The 17,847-nt window shown below is 35.6% G+C and overlaps 1 protein-coding gene across 2 annotated transcripts in view; it reads left to right on the top strand.

Annotated features, from left to right (window-relative positions):
* LOC113494575 (tenascin-like) overlaps positions 1-17,847 on the top strand; it is a 48,407-nt gene that overhangs the window by 26,788 nt on the left and 3,772 nt on the right. For both annotated transcript variants that reach the window (XM_026872976.1, XM_026872975.1), the window contains exons 2-4: positions 8,598-8,745; positions 16,622-16,756; positions 17,156-17,293. In XM_026872976.1, the coding sequence (XP_026728777.1) occupies positions 8,679-8,745; positions 16,622-16,756; positions 17,156-17,293 (340 nt within the window). In that variant the 5' untranslated portion in view covers positions 8,598-8,678. The remainder of the gene's footprint in view (positions 1-8,597; positions 8,746-16,621; positions 16,757-17,155; positions 17,294-17,847) is intronic.

Raw genomic sequence — 17,847 nt, 5'->3', positions numbered from 1 at the left:
AGTTATTCAAGAAAATAGACGAAAATTGACCATTAAACCAGAAACTACTGAACTTAAAATTTTGAAAAAAATACAGAAATTAGTTTTCTCCTTATAGATTATAGGAAAACCTATAAGAAGTCCATGATATTAAAATAACATGGTAAATCACTCAATATTGTGCGTACTAACTTACATTTGCAGGTGGAATGTGTGGGAGAACATATTTTTTAACTTCAAAAACATGATAGGTAACATCGTACGGAACCCTCTTCAAGCGAGTTCAACTCGCACTTGTCCCCTTTTTTATAAAACAATTCTCACCGACAAAGCAAGAATAGTGATTAATGCTCGTTAATCACGTAAACAGACCTTTATCTAAGATTATGTTTTTCGTATAGTTTTCACGGTAGGAAATTACAACAGTTATTCCAAAACAAACCTTTTGTAAGGTTTTCCAAAAACGTGAGGCAGGATTCTGGATCCAAAAATATAACCGGCCAACTGCGAGTCAGACTCTTGAAATAGAGGGATCCGTAAAAGTATGCTAAACATTAATATACTAGCTGTTGCCCGCGACTTCGTCCCCGTGGGTAGAAGATATAAGTCATGATTTATACCTGCCCCGTTTTTTCACATTTTCCATTGTACCAATCTTCGCTCCTATTAGTCGCAGCGTGATGGTTCTTTGCCTAAAGCCTTCCTCGATGAATGGTCTATTCAACACAAAAATAATTTTTCAATTTGGAGCAGTAGTTCCTGAGATTAGCGCGTTCAAACAAAGAAACAAAGAAACAAACAAACAAACAAACTCTTCAGCTTTATATATTAGTATAGAAGTATAGATATATATTAGTTAATCACAAATATAGTCAACGTTACAACCGTTGCTTACAATCGATCTTTATTTTTAGTCATTAAGACAGCAAAAATACATCATCTGTAAAATTTCAGTCTGTCTATCCATCACGGTTTATGGCATACAACCTTATGACGGACGGACGGACAACGGAGTTTAAGAGCACTCAACCTAGATGACCTCCATAACAAGCGCAAAAGTCAAATGTAAAAAGAACACAACATTAATTGTTATCATTGCAACTCATATCCGATGCATCTGGTATTATAAATAAACACACAATGACTATAAACAATTTTCTAATTACCATTTTAGAATGACTCATAACTGAGTCAGTGGACAGCATTTAAATGTCGGTAAACAAACAATTGAAAGGTGTCATCAAATCGGACAATTGAATGACTGAATGACTGACTAAGCATTATTGCATGTGTTTTTTGATTTAGGATATTTATTTTGTACTTGTAAATAGGAAGAGTTTGGCTTAGTTATAACTGCACGATTTGTTAGAACATAGGTTAAGGTAGGTCCCTAGATGGGTAGCTCCCTCCCTTCTGGGGGGGAGCGTGAGGGGCTTGCCGCAAGGCAGGCAGTCGCCGCGCAGGTGGGGGACTGGACGACATAGACTCCCAGGCCCCCTCCACTCAGGCGACGTCGGAGTGCCGCTGGGTCTTTTTAGTGGGTATACCGGGAACGCCGTTCACCGGGGAGTCCCACATACCCCTCTCTCGCCCTCCGGCGGGAAGGGGATGCGTAACAGCATTTTTTCCTCCCTAGATGGGTGAACATCTTTGTAATTACTAGGTCCTTCACGTTTTCGAATTGTTGGGTGTTATTTATACAACTTTGATAGGTAGTCGTTAGTGGAAGTCAGAAAAACTATAGCAACAGTACCTAATACATTACATTTCAACTGTCAAGGTGATCGCGGCTTATTTCATGAACTCACGGCCAGTAGGTAATGCCTGGCGACAAACGGACAGACAGCGGAGCCTCTATGTTAGGGTTCCCGTTTTACTATTAGCTAATAACGAAAAAATATGCAACATCATCATCTCAAAAGAAAACTGAAACTGAGCAGGGAAATGACGTTTAGAAACCAACATTTGAAATTTATCATTTTCAATAGTCTGTCAAAAACTTTTTTATAGTGACTATAGTGAAAATTAATCATTATTAAAGGATGCAACGGTTTACCCACGCGTGTTTATCAGGACTGTCCGATTAGATTAGCCCAGAATCCTTAATCATGAGCTGACGCGGCGGGATCGCGAGTCGAACTGATGACGCCTCATCATTTATTAATAAAAAAAAATCTCACAAACTTCATCTATCTAAATCAAGTCACATCCACCAGTTAATAAAAGAGACCTCCATATTTAGCGGTATTTACCAACATTTCGGTCGAGTCAACAACCTCGAATGCGTTAATTAAGTTAAGCTAATTACATTACAAAGCCATATGGTACGTTACGGGTTGTGAGTGTGCACAATGGCGGCTTGTGTCTGGCCGGTGGCCGGTTCTAATCCCTTTGTACTGTGAACTTGGCTTTAGAAAGGAGATCTGGATTTTGAGGTTTTAGACTGTATTTAGATGCTAATTCTGTTCCCTTAATGATAGCAAAGGGTTATCTTTCGTTATTAAAGATTAGATGAGGGTTTCTGTTTTCAGTTCAAGGTTATATGGACTTCTGCATTGTAGGGCTCGGGCCTCGTCTTCGATCAGAATAATAATTAGATTTGTCTGTTGTAGAGGTATCTTACTTATATTTTTAGAAATACTAAGTCTTCGTACTTCTTCGTCTTCACCTTTTCATACTTCATTAATTCTTAATATAACCCACTGGGTCTCACTTCTGGGTGGAAGCCTCTGTCCTTTCAAAACTTTCCACGATCTTTATCCTGGGAAACTTTTTCATATAACATTAAGGTAATCCACCTGAATGTTGTAGTCAAATATACAAATGTTGAAACAAAAATTCAAGTTAACACAATATTTCAAATAAAGGCAATAATAGGCGTAATGTATCTATTAATTATAATGTCAGTATTACTTTACGAATATAAATGATTTTGAGACCGGCTGACAATTTGGCGTCAGAATGACGGTAGGTAAGTAATGAAAAAAGATGACATTTCGTCATTTGTCAAATATACGTCAAGGACAAAACTGTCAGAGGAAAAACTGATTTATCAAAAGAATTGTCAGTAGCTAAGCAAATTTGGTCAACTGTAATTATAGTTTGAAGATGAATTTTTAGAAGTTTGAAAAATAGGAAAGTCAAAATTGTAAAAAGATCGTCGGCTACCTGGAGACCGATGTCCAGGGACCCTTTTGAATACAGGAAGAAACACTCACTCGTACAATTAACTTCCAATGACTATTCTTAAAAAGCTAAAGAGTACTAATAGTTTAAAATTTAATCCAAATACCATTCATTTATCGGCCATTGTAAATAGCTGAATGGGGGCCCAGGATTTGCTATAATCGCTTACGCAGCATAAATACACTTACAATTTGTTGTATGGTTCATTTTGCACTATTGCAAAATTAAGTTTTAAGGGACGTTCATCTAATAAAGTTTAAAAACAAAATAGTTTAATCGTCTCAGAGGCCATTTAAACAATAAATATTTTTATACATTAACTTATTAAATATATTACGAATCACTATGAAAATTGGAATTTAATAGAATATTTGTGTATAGCGGAACTTTGAAGATGGGAAAACAATACGGATAAAAAAACTATGTAAATACTAAAAATATATAGTCTAGGAAATAAATATAAAGAAATCTGATAACTTCCTACAGAATACAATCTTAGATAAAAAACTATTCAAAGAGTTCCAGCGCTTCTATTTGTACAGTCGGCAAGAGAAGTTTATTAACACAATAATATCGAAACAAGTGTACACAATACAAAATAATTTTATGTTGGGTTGTCAGGTATCAAAACAGGCTTGAAACCAGTACAGTTAAAGCATTCTGAAAAAAAAACTATAATAATACTCCACAGCTTTCGCACAACGCCATCTAGCCTCAAACTAAGCAAACCTTGTATTATGAGTGCTAGATAACTGATAAACATACAATACATATATTTTTTAATACATACATAATTTAGATAAAGTACACTCAGACACAGACCCTCTGATCGTGCTGATGACAAAAACATTAGTCCTGGGTAGGAATCGAACCGACGACCTCCGGTATAGCAGTCAGGTTCACTAACCACTAGACCAACAGACCAGTCAATTCGTATATTTTACCACTGAAGAATGCATGCACTTTGTAAATTTAATTACATTAAACGATTTCCCTTGCTGACTGTACGAGGCAAAGAGACCGGCGCACGCGCATCTATCTCGAGTCACGATCTATCGTGATACAAAACGTTGTTTTTTTACACTACAAGTTCGGATTAGTACTTGCATTTCGTAATCTTTATTACTGTCATATAATACAGGGTGTTCAAGTTGTACACTGGATTTGACATTCAATTCAAGATCGCTTCTTTGTTTGCTTCAAATTAATCAAAACAATTTTCTGTTTAACTTTGTACAGTTACAAAATCTCTGTAGAGTTCCATGGTCCGTTTTCTAATATTTATATTAATGATACAGACGTTATAATTGGGTTGTTTCCAGAATAATAACAAAATAACCGTTGTTTAGAATTACAGAAACCCAGAATTTCGGTATTCCAAAAACTCTTTTAGTCATCCTATAAAATTATCAAAACAGGAATCACTATGTCCTGACTAAACGAAAATGGTTTTATTAAATAGAAATGCAAATACGCAGTTCTTAGGCTGACTGTCTTGTGCGCAGTTAGGATCCCCTAATCCTTTTAACTCTAATCAACTTAGAGAGACTGTCGGTCAAGGCCAGTTTTATTAACATCCTGTGTAGTCTATACGCAAGGAATGTACATAACACTCGAAGATTTAATCGTCCCTGCTAATATATCAAAGTTTATAAAATAATTTTACAGGTGTTTGTTCTTCATTAAAGCAAAAACTACTCAACATTTTCGGACGAAATTTGAAAAGCGGATAGTTTACTACACGGATTTAGATATGGAGTATTGTTTCTCAAAATGTAAACTGCATAAAAACGATTCAAGGTAAAGGTTAGCTTCATTAAAATTACATGATTGTAGGTGACAAATTTTATTTTTCTAGATGTTTTTTAATACCATCCTGTAGTAACTGTCAACGGTAGGTAAGACTGAATATTGATCGCAGCGGGATTTTCGTACAATGCTACATGAATTGTCGATTGCAAGGTCATTAAACACTTTGGTGGTTAAAGACTATAAATTTTATAGTCTTAAACCAAAGAAAGGAAAAATAAAATATACCTACCAATAAGCTAGCGTCTCATGATCCTAAGGGAACATTAAAACGGTATAAAATCTATCCCATGTCTTAATCCCGGTTATAAGATATCTCTGAACTAAATTTCGTTCAATTCCGTTCAGTTTTTTGCGAGAAATAGTAACAAACATCAATCCATTACACTTACAAACTTTCACGATTATTTTCTAACATTTGTGGGATTAGATTACGGCGTATGAGGTGTTAAGTGTTGGCATTAATTTTACCTTTCTACAAGCACTTATGATACAAATGGCCAAGGACCTCATTCGTTTTTAAAAGGATTGTATTAACATTCTTTAAAACATTATAATCTGAGATGAGAGGTTATCTTTGAATCGGGCGTCAATGTATTTTGAAGTCCTTCTAATGAATGATTGTTTAATGAACTTTTTTTATTCCAAGCCTCAATTTTAGGCTAAGATTATCTAAAGTTCTTCTGTCAAAACTGAAAATAATTACACAGGTTTTAAAGCAAAAATGAAGTATGTTGTACCTATTTATTATTTACTGACTTGCATATTTATTTTTACTTTATACGAGTTTACGTTTTATAAGCACATAATAGTAACAATCGAAGTAACCCGATGACCAACTTACGCTGGAATGTTATTAGTGTGCAATTAATGCAAAAACCTGCGCTTGCGCAACCAGCGCAACGCGTGTCCGATATCGAAGCAGAATGTTAAGTGCAAGTAAAGAGGGCTCTTGCATAAACTGTGAACATGTATTGGGGGAAAAAGTAAAAAAACTCTTGTCAAAAATTTATATTTTCTTTTGTTCAAAAATCATAGTCCAGCGAATCAAATAAAGCTTGCTTTGAAAACGCATTTCTTCTGTTAGAAAGTATACAAATACATCGGTCATCGGAGCATATTTTTTGTCTCATGAGCTATGATAGGCAAGCAGTAAATTGCGATGGTCGCCATAACAACAAATACTTACTCCAAAACTTTTGGACAGTGAGTCGTCCTGGGGGAGGAGTTTTCGGAGATTTTCTGAATACAATTTTTCAGCTGAGTTTCAACACGTCAGGATGGTTTACCTCTTTTAATAACCTAAACAAATGGATAATAGGTCACTTTAGGCGGCCTAGACCCAATAAGGGCACAGCCTACACAAAATCCGTACTCTACAATCTACCTAGCTGTAACACCATACTAGACAAATCAGAGCATTTCTCCCCAAAGTTATTTGCCTTTCAACGCTACACCGCTTTCCGTGTGAATGACGAGAACAACTCGACCGAAACCACACGCCTACGAATTACAAGAAAAACTATTGTTGAAACTATTTGTAGCTCTTGATTTTATAGTAAATAGATTCGGTGATAACAATCTTGTAATGTGCATGTTTCAAGTATTTTAGTGTGGGAATTATTAGCTGTGTGAAGGTTGGAAAATGCATTAGAATAATGATAGAATGTTGCTGTCATGGCCCCTTCTTATATGGACGAGGGTCCAAGAGGAATACCGCCATGTCTTAAAGTATTTTTAAGTGGGTGCGGAATAGAGATGCTCTACGGATTGTATTGTGTTGTCACGCTTAAAAGGAGTACGTATAGTAAGTACTTCAGGCTTTAGCACAAACTCGATGAGGACTCCTGACCAAAAAATGGTATATAATAAGCAGAAACGTCATTAATTAGACTTTAAATTCAATTTTTAAGGAATCTTCAATTTATAGTCTAATACCACCTCATCAGTTGCATGACACCCTGAATTGCTGTTCATATTTTTGTTATGTGGCTCGTTTTTCACTAGTTTTCGCAGTTAATTTCCTTTGTAGCTCTGAACAGGCAGACACATAGACATACAGTCACTTGGTTTGAACTTGACACTAACGCCATCTAGTAGCGCTATCACAAAACACTAGTAATAAATTCTACACTCTTATCAGTAACAACCTAATGACCCCATTCTAAGTCGCCAGTTAAAAGATAACGTCTGTTTAACTTGTACTTTTCGTGGATTAGTTTTATTAATTAAGATTTAATTATTTTATTAGGTCTGTGTTTGTTGAAACAATTTTATACGTGAGTCTTTCCGGGTTGATGAGTTAGCTGTATTTTTTTTTCAAAACAAGGAAAATGCAATGTTGTAACGAGTAAAAATTTATATTTGTTACAAATGCGACCCAGATATTAGATTTTACGCACGTAAAGAAATGCATTTTTTATAATATCACGTTCCGAATTATGTTTACGCAAGCAATTTGTTACAATAAAATTGTTAATAAAGGAAATAGGTCACACTAAATCGCTTTTGTGGGAGGCCTACGTTCAGCAGTGGACGGCGATAGGCTGAGATGATGATGATGATGATGAAATCGCTTTTACGTCTCGAATGTTTTTTTAAGCAATATGCAATCGTCATTCTAACTGGCAACCCTGAGAAGAAAAATTTGGACAAACTCAGGGGTCATGGTCTTTTTTCAAGTACAGACAATATTGCATTTCAATTTTGAGTAAACAAAAAAAAAGGAAATTTTAAAATTATTTTTTTACTATAAGTACTTAGGTAAGCTGTATTTATAACCAAGCTTCACCTGGAATATTTTTCTTAAAAGCTTATTGCACCACCTCTTATAGCACGACTGTCATCAATGTAGAATGTAGGAGAGAGACTGCATTATACGGATTTTATAACGCTATCCCGTTTCAACAACAGTCGGTCAGGCATTCAGCTTAGCTTTAACAGTTTTTAGCACATCCGTAGATCATCTTGCACATTCCTTGAAAAGAAATACCACAGTTCTTGTACCACAGATGTCATTAAAATAACTACGTTATATCATATAGATTTCCTGTATAAAAACAAAAATGTTGGTGGCTGCCTCTATTTGATAGCATTGCGAAAATAGTCTGGATTGGCTCAAGTTTAAATGGAGAAACTTTGCTCTATTTGTCGAAACTTTTTAAATTGAGTCACCCTGTACAGCAATATTGTTTTTTTTTTTCTAAATTGCTCTTTTAAATTATTTTTAAATTCAGCCTCATATTGTCAGCTCTCTGTCTCTCAGTCTGCGGGGTGGCGATATCGAATTCTAATATTCGAATTTAAGGCTTCCTCACGATAGTCTGTCACCATTTGAAGGAATCATAATGAGTAGCTTTAAATAGTTAGGTCAAAATGGCTTTCTAAATCAAAGTATTTAATAAGAACTTGAGATTAGTTAGAAACAATTACAATAGCGGTTCTTAGAAACAAGCCTATCAAGCACGTTCCTTACAAACATAGAGATATAAAGGACCATGTGACCCCCCCCCCTCATCTCGTGACGAGTATTTTTCCTATCATAATTAATCACTGAAGATGCGATAAAATTATCTTATCTATTCTCTATTCTAAGTTTAATTATATTTTACCTTTTTTCATAGGCGTAAGACGTGCGCGTGAGTGCGTCCCGAAGATTCCCGAATTCGCCCGACGTTTGCCGAAGTCCCTGTTCCTGATTTGAAATGAAGGGCTGGGAACTGTGCTTTTTGGCCCTCCTGGCCTTCGCGATGGGGCAAGGGCCGGAGAAACGTAAGTAATCATTACCTAATATAATTTGTTAATTAATCAGGTATTATTGTTGTAACAAGTCCGTAAAAAAATCATGTACCTCATTATTTATGAAATGCGAAATCAGAATTGAAGAAAAGGAATTTTAAATGTTAGTTAAACTGTTGATTGAAATTGGTTACATAACATTTTTGCCTCCATAAAAAATCATGTTTTAAAGGTTGTTTTTCATGGTTATTTGACTACACTAATAAAGCGTAATTCAAATGGTCTATGAATACCTTTATAAAATATTTATCTTGCGTAGTTTAATACGTAAAGAATACTGTGAATGGGCCATTCAGATTATCGGCCTTTTCACAATCTTTCCGCTTAAATTTATAGTTTTAACATTTGAAAATGAAGTTACATAAAACCGTTTTGTCCAAAAATCGTGTGTAAATAATTGTTTAAGGTATTGCATAAAAGTGTTTCCGCAATGCAGTTATTATTGTATAGTAATTTTCAGGTAATAGATAGATATTATTAAAAGTTACATAACTGATCAAAAGTGATGTATTCGATCCAGTGAAAGAGACTTTAAAAGATATAATATCTACAAAAGTTTAACATTGTATGTTTGTTTGTGACGAAGTTCCATTTTACAAGCTATATCAAATACTGTTGGGATCAAACCCGCAAACCAAAAAAAAACTATCTTTCTTAAGACGATACTCTGTGCAACTTCAAGGTGACAATAGCAAATGACTTTTAAGATCGTGTTATTAAGATTTAAATTTAAGTGTTTAATCTCACATACTTCTCATACGGAATACTGACAGCAAAAAACAATTGGAAGATGCATGGAAAAATAAAACCTTTTTCTTATTATAACCACAGTCCAGGGTATACACAATAAAGACCGTGATAAAGTCAAGATTTCAAGTCCTTGATAGGCTGTCCTAACGCTGGCACTACTTACATATTCGTCGAAACAATTCTTTTAAAATCGTAACTTGTAGATATCATAGGCGCCTCTTTACAACTCCTACATAGTTGAAAACCTTTTGTTCTTAATGTAAATACACGAACCACAGCAGGCATATTTCTTAATACTCTAATGAGCCTTTCAAAATATTTGTTTTCTTTATACTTTTATGTCATTGACTCTGATAACTGTGTCAACAATAGCAAAGCCTTCAACAATATGTCTGTAATTATATACTTACATGATAGTAGTATAATATGTACTATATCTTAGTACCTATGAATAAGATTCTTTAATAAGGGTGCGTTAAACCTACTTGGTTTAAAATTAACCTTGTGTCGCAGGGGTTTAACAACATTCAAATCGCATGTACGAAGACGCCTAGACCCAAGACAAGCATACGTGAATCACATAACTAAATGATAGTCCTACGCAGGGATTGAACCTGCTACACGTCGCCTTCTCAGGGCGCCTTCTTCGCCTTCTTCTCTTCTTCTTCTTTAGCGTGGTGACCTATACCACTTATCCGTGCAGTCAGTCATCTGCTCATATAGACATGCTATTCCCATTTTAACTATGATAAATATTTGTCCTACCAGCACTGAACTCTTCAAATATTGCAGGTGTAGAAAGGAGACGCTTGTATACGCTGCTATGTGCGCGTCACTCCTGTCACGCTTCCTCTGACACAATATTCTTATTAGATATCTCGATTATCCCTCAGTCATTACGAATAGTATGTCGTCGTGGGCGACCTAGGAAGCGGTGGAGAGACGACCTTAACACTTACCGCGCACGCTGGTTCCATGCCGCCCAGAATAGAGAGGCGTGGAAGGATTTGGGGGAGGCCTTTGCCCAGCAGTGGGACAGAGGGGGCTAGAGAAAAAAAAAGTGTCTCCCAATACAAGAGTCCAAGTATGCGATATTTTATTTTGTCATAATATTTTTTTTAAAACACCAATGAAACAAAATCGGTTCATCCAGTCCGAAGTTCTAAGCAAAGAATCATTAAAAAAATACAGACGATTTTTGAACCACCTCCTTTGTCGTTTGAGAAACACTTTGTTTCAACTTAGTATAAGGCTTCTGACATTTGTATTTTATTGTATTTGATAAATTGACCTTTGTTGTATGCCGTTTGAATACTATTTTTAATACTTAGTAAATATTTGAAAACAACTTAAATATTTACATACATGTTGTGTGCTTGAAAATGTCATAACTTCTCACATATTTAAACAACCTTTTTTGTTATTAACGTAGCGATAAAAATGAGTAATCCATGACGCATAAACACACTTAGATCTTTTTCAGTCTAGACTTTAGTTGTTGGATAGGTTCCGTATGATTTCAGAGGCGCTACCAATGTTGGCCGAGAACTGGCCTGTTATATTGTATGAAAGATATAAAGAAAAAAAAAACAAGCTCATTTTTACTCAGCCCCTTACTGCTTGGGCAGACTCTTCAAATACCAAAAATTGGCACCCTTCAATAGATATAATATAAAAGTGGTGACGTTTTTGTGTTCAACGTATCTACTGAGATGTAACAAAATCCAAAAACGGTTCAGTAGGTCTTGAGATTACCATCTACAACAGCTCAAACCACCTTTTATCACATAAGTACCTATAGATAATAAATCTAATAAATTACGAAGACGGAATAAAACCTTCTCAACCAAACCTTATTATAAACTTGTAATAATATATAAAACACCACTTTACAGATAACAGCATCTACAGCTAAATACACTCATCAACAACCCAATTACCATAATTAAGTATAACTTAATAGCATTGAAAGTAAAAGGAAATGAACACAGCGAGTTTCCCACGCCAAACCAGAAATCGTTCATCCGTTTCCGATTTTCTTTAGATAGTAATTATTTTTAGTAGTGTAGAGAAACGTGATCTGCCGGTAGAGTTTCCGTTTCTAACAAGGGATATGTAAAAAATCCAACTAATATTATAAACGCGAAAGATTGTATGTATTGATGTTTCTTTAACTTTCACGAAAAAATACTGAACGGATTCAGATGAAATTTGGTGCAAAGATTTGTTTATAACCTGGATTATCGTGTAGGATAGCTTATGCCTTACCGGGTTAATTTGCTCATGGGATCATTTTTGGCAACAGCTAGCATGGGATAATATTAAAATTTTAATTAGTTTTTGATCGCTATTATGTCCCAACTTTCCCGCTCATTTAAAGGATTAATTTAGAGACAGTAGCCTGAGGTCTGATTATGTAAATCCTTCTATGTTTTGATGCTTACTAGCTTTAAGGTTCCGTAGACAACTTTCAAAATTTATAACATTGAGTTTGAACAAAGCGTGATAAATTCTATAACATTTCCCATTCCCCACCGGAGATAACTATAACAACCGTTATGAACCATTTGCAATACTCGATTTGTTTCGTATGAACCTGGAGACTACTATATTCAACGAAGACTGCAGATTATCTGTGGAAGAGAGATGCCGATATACGCTGTGTAGTTGACTGTCTGGGTCGCACAATGACAGCAGCAAGTGACGATGGCAGGCCACAAGAGTCGATCGTCGAAAGTCCGCGTCGCACCAACGCGCACTAAACGCAGAATTGGTAAACAGGCGCGGATAATTTGAACCGCAAATAACCGCGGAGAAATTGATTTTTTATGTACTTTCGAATTTTTAATAAAAATTCCGTGATCGTCGGTGAAATGGATGAACGACGCCATTTGTTTCGTAATTTGAACTGTTTAGGTTGAGAGATTTCTTTGTTCTGTTTCTTTTTTTAATTGTTTTTTTTTCTTTTGAATTAAGGTGTAATATTATCTCTTGATTGACAAGAACAGCTGTAGTGATAGCTATTCATAACATATTTCATGATACATTTCTGAAGTTTAGGTTAAGTTCTGTTCTGCTTGTTAGACAGGTAGTTTATATTAGTTTGGTATTTTGCATGAAAATTGTTTGATAAAAAATATAAATCCTAGTGTCATACTTTGGATAATCGTATTGTTTGCCTCTCATTATAATATCAATGGTTAAAATGATGGAATAAATAGGCACCCCTGAAGACTAATAATTTTGAAATGAGCTTGTTTTACGTCCCTCAAACATAAATTACAGGAGTAAAACGCATGGCGTCACTACTATGGTTTTATTTTGTCTAGTTGCTACGTCACAAGCTCCAGTTCCTACACTTTAAAACAGTTTCTCTTAATTAAATGTTAAGGCAGAAATACTGGCTTAATAACTTTTTTATTATCTATCTGACATACTTAATAGATTTTTCCTATTTTACCATGTCATATCTTACAAATTAAACCGACTCATGACTAAACATACTTACCTACTTACATATCATTTTTTGATCATCCATCCAAATATTTTCTTCGCGTGTCGAAAAATACAACAATGACAAATGTTTTTTGCCGATCATTTCCTAATTAGACGGACACGCAGACAGCCTCTGGCATTAAACAGCTGTGTTTATACAATGCTTTAGTGTAACCCTTTAATTTTTGGAAAATAAAAATTTATTGAATTTCTTGATCAAGAAAATGGAACAAATTCTAGCTAAAGCATTCTCCTCGATCTAACTCCTTGTTCAGATTCTTTATATTTTAAAGTTGTGTTGGTGTCGGCTTTCTTTTTGATAATATAACCTAGAGATCCTTGTGATCCTTGTGTGAACCTTGTGATCTTAACAACACATAACTATGGGCCTATTCAGTATCCTTTACTATAAATTCTCAAAGATAAGTCTGGCCTCTTTTCACAAAGCCTATTAACGGCCAAAACAATATTTCGTTACAAGGTCAGGACCTCGTACAGGTACGACGGACAGCTTCAAGGTATAGACAGCAGCAAAACTTGACGAACAAAATCAAATTTGGAAATTGCAAGGATCTATTATGATCTGTAACAACTAATCAAAAAACTTGTATTTAAAGTAGAATATTGAAAACGCATTGAATTAACGAATGTATGACGTCGAAGTTCTTCATACAAAATTAGTCTTTGATCGCGTGAAAATAGGTTTGAAATCGATCCCAGTAATAGATTTCAGGTCGTATACCACCCTGACGGGGCAGTAGAATTGTCCGAAAGGGTTGTCGTGGCCGCGGTATGCGAAGGGCAATGAAGGATTGTAGGTAGGTTCTATCAAGGAACATGGCTAGGTTTTAGTCAACAGAAGTCTGAAGGAGTCATTTACTGATTTCCTATCCAAAAAATGGCATTTTCCATCACGTCCTATACGACAGTCACGTCAAATAATTTCGGACTGTTTCTTTTGCCCAGTTTATGATATTGTTAGACTTTTGTTGTTAACTCTACAAAATACCAAATTACAAGGCTCCTTAACCCTACTTTCCTGTAACAAATTGTATGATTACATTTAATGTATTAAGAACAATAGTTATATCACAACTATTGAGATACAAATAAAGTCTGGGAACTGTTTGCCGGCCTTGTCGCCGTGTGAACAATAAGTAAATAATATAAGCTGAGTCAATACAACACTGTTTAAGTACAGCTGTTTAAAAATAAAAAACAGAAAACGTAATTGTGATTACGAAATATAGGTTTTTGTGATAACTAATGGCACAGATTAAAAGAACATCGACATAATTGAAATTAAGCCTGTCTTGGTAATTGTGTTTTTAGTGTCTCTTGCACAAAGAGAATAATCTAGGACTTTTAGAGTCCCATACTCAAACGGTAAAAAGGTACACTGCTGTCTGTCCGTCCATCTGTGACCAGGTTGTATCTAATGAAACGTGATAGCTAGACATTATCTCATTTTCACAGAATATGTATTTCTGTTTCACCTTTGATAACTTTAAAGATAAAAGTTCAGCGAGCGACGATAGTACATAATTTAGATCATAATTTTGTTGGTTACCCATTTTCAGCCTATTTGTACGTAACCCTCAGTGATAGGTACGAAGTTCGACTCGCACTTGGTCGTTTTTTTTATTGTACTTATGCATTGAAAATTACAGGAGGCTGTTGTATTTGAATTAGCAGACACAGCCTGACAGGCGAACACACAGAATAACTTTGGTTTGAACTCTAACGATACGCAAATGTAACAGCCGAATGCAATTTAACAAAGTCTTATCCATATAATCCATCAAAACAAAATTAAAACTGTATAAAAAATCCCTTAAAACAATTACGCTTATCTATTAGATTACGAACTAGCCTTGCAGCCTAAAAAACAGCCTTCACCAAACAAAGACCGTACACTGCCGTGCAATAAACCTGTCAAGAACCGTCAAAGGTTTGTTTATCAACGGTGACTACACTTCAGTGCAAACACAGTGTGTTATCTAAAAATAATGAGATATTAAACAATGTTACATCGTATTAAAATTGCAAACAAATAGACCAATTTATTTTTTCCTGAGAAAGATTGATTTTAAACGATGCAAAGGCTTACTCACGTGTATTAATCGGGATTGTCTGATAAATATTCGCGACCCCACCGCCTTGTTAGCTCATTACTACAGACTCCAGTTGGGTAAGCAACTAGTCGGGCAATCTCGATAAATATTGATTTTATTTTCCATGTACCTAGTATGCTAGAGGAACGATAACAATGAACATAATAATACCAATAGCCCGAATTAGTTTTATTTCCACTAACTACAATAGTTTTGTATGTACCTTGGGTCGTCTGTGATCTTTTGTAAAACAAGGGTGGATGGTCCCTGGTAGATACCACCTGGTAGATTGAAAGACCTCAACGAGGCCTCTGCATGTTGTCCCCGGGCACCCCTTTGAAACGGACCGGGTCTCTTCCCATGAAGTTATCCCGTCAATGAAGAGACAGCAATAAATAAATATAATCCAATACGATCTAGGTACTTTAAAAATACTACAAACACTCATTCAATTCCAAATCGTTCGAAACATCTTATATAACAATTAATCACCGACTACAAAATTCTTCCTCAATTATAAAATTAGCATTAAAACAGAAACACGAGATCATTTACAATTTAAATACTAAAAATAAATTACAATATGACTCATAGTCACGCGAAATTGTTAAATCATTTATTTAAACAAAGGCTGGCAACAATGGCAAGAATAATTTGGTGTTATCAATAATAGCATGTGGAATGTATTGATGACGTCACAGTGAAGACAATGTAGTTATTGTTCGACTGTCTAGAAGTCTAGATTGCTAGCTTGTCATTTTAAGGCCGTTAAATTGTTGCTTAGGAGTTTCCTCCGTATTAGCAGGTGAATTGTGACGGCACAGTTACGTCATCCATTTTAGAGCTTGATAAAAAGGGCATGTAGGTAGGGTACAGTTGAATAAATAGTTTTCAGTTCAACGTCAAAATAATGACCAATCTTCTTAAAGAAAGTAATTATTTCTGAATATTTTACTTAGGTATATCAAAGCGCGCAAAGAACATCGCGAATAAATTAGAAGCATAGAATATTAACACAACTGTTTAATATAAAAGGTAATAATTTACATTATCAAATCAAAGAAACGATTAACTTCCTTAACTAAACCTGCTCTACTCGTAGATACCTCCAAGAATATTCTCTAATCTGTCTACCACTTACTTCGTTGTAACGTTTTCCCTTCCACGATAAGATGTCAGTTTTTATTAAAAAAGAAGCACCATTTGGCCATTTGATACTAGTTTTTCCTTTTTGCGCCGTTTTAGCAAACATAAATAATAATGTTTAAGATTATAAGTTTATTGGATATAGATATAGTTTATAGGAGTTTCTTCCCCGTTTCTTCTCCATAGGAATGAGATTTTGGAACCGGGCACCGAACGAAGAGAGATCTCGATGGCGTCATTTGGGGAGGCTTATGTCCAGCAGTGGACGAATAAAGGCGTATGGTGATGGTTGACGATGTACGATGATGGTTTTGATTTTGATTTTGATCATTTGCTTGTTCTAGGTCGGACGGGTAACATCTGCAGCGTGGACATGGACTGCCCCGACAACGCGTTCTGCCGCCTCGGCAGCTACTGCGTCTGCAAGGATGGCTTCGTCTACGCTGCTATCAACGGCACCCATAAGGGCTGTTTGAAGGGTACGTGCAATACTCTGGTCCTAGTGCATTCGACATGATGTAATTTTAGTGGCGAAGTGTTCTTTATTTCTTCGTCTTTAACTTTTGCTGGACAAAGTGTCAGGATATGATATCTTATTTTACATATATTTTTCGCCTATTTTAATTTTCCATTTTCATGGCAGACTTGTCTTCAATCATCCCTTATTTATTTTCTCCTTTCTTACGTTAATTGTTAAACTTTTAAGTTCAACTATTATTTTTAAGCCTTTCGATAATTGTAAATAGACACTCGGAATTATTCCTACCTAATTGCAATAAAACCTCCATCGCATCCAGATGTTCAATGCTCTAATGGTCTACGAACACATTGCTCTTAGTGACACAGCCACATGCCTAACCAATTACCACAAATTCCAGAGGCCCGCATTGGCGAGGAGTGCATCCAACACATCCAGTGCCACTCGACGACGGGGATCCACTCGGAATGCGCTAACGGCGTCTGCGCGTGCGCACCGGGCGCGCACTTCGAAGACAACCGCTGTTATGAAACCGCCGGTCAGTTTCACATTAATTGTGCTTTTGATCCTATTGAGGGCATGCTAAGTGGAGATCGGTGCAATCGATTCGTTGTAAACGGTTCAGTTTAAATACTTCCTTACTGTCATCTTTATTACCTACTTTTGAAAATATCCGGTTACTAAAATAGACTTTCTTTAATAATTATTTATTAGAACAAAAGTAACAAGGTGTTTTCTAAATTGAAACAATTTTCTACAAAATATACAAAAACTAATTAGTCAAAAATAGTTTGTCTGTTGGAAGAAAGTAGTATTTTTAGTTAAGAGTTTAGGTTCATTTATTTATCATCAGTATCAGTTTGCCTAGGGAAGCTACTTTTTTTCAAATCACTCAAATCTTCCGCCATTGACGTAAACGATTCAATGAGCAACAACTCTCAAGAAAGCGGACTAAAGTAACCCCTTATATCCCTAATTTCATCAGTAGATCAATTCCATTGCAAGATTTTTCTAGACACAGAGTTCAGGGTGCCAGGTGTCATGGCTAGAGCTGTTCTTATAGTGCCGCGCGGAGTAATAGGATAATAGGGG

This window comes from Trichoplusia ni, chromosome 5 (assembly GCF_003590095.1).
Source record: "Trichoplusia ni isolate ovarian cell line Hi5 chromosome 5, tn1, whole genome shotgun sequence".
Classification (NCBI taxonomy): domain Eukaryota; kingdom Metazoa; phylum Arthropoda; class Insecta; order Lepidoptera; family Noctuidae; genus Trichoplusia; species Trichoplusia ni.
Note: the sequence above shows the minus strand (reverse complement) of the source record. Positions and strands in the feature narration are given on the sequence as shown.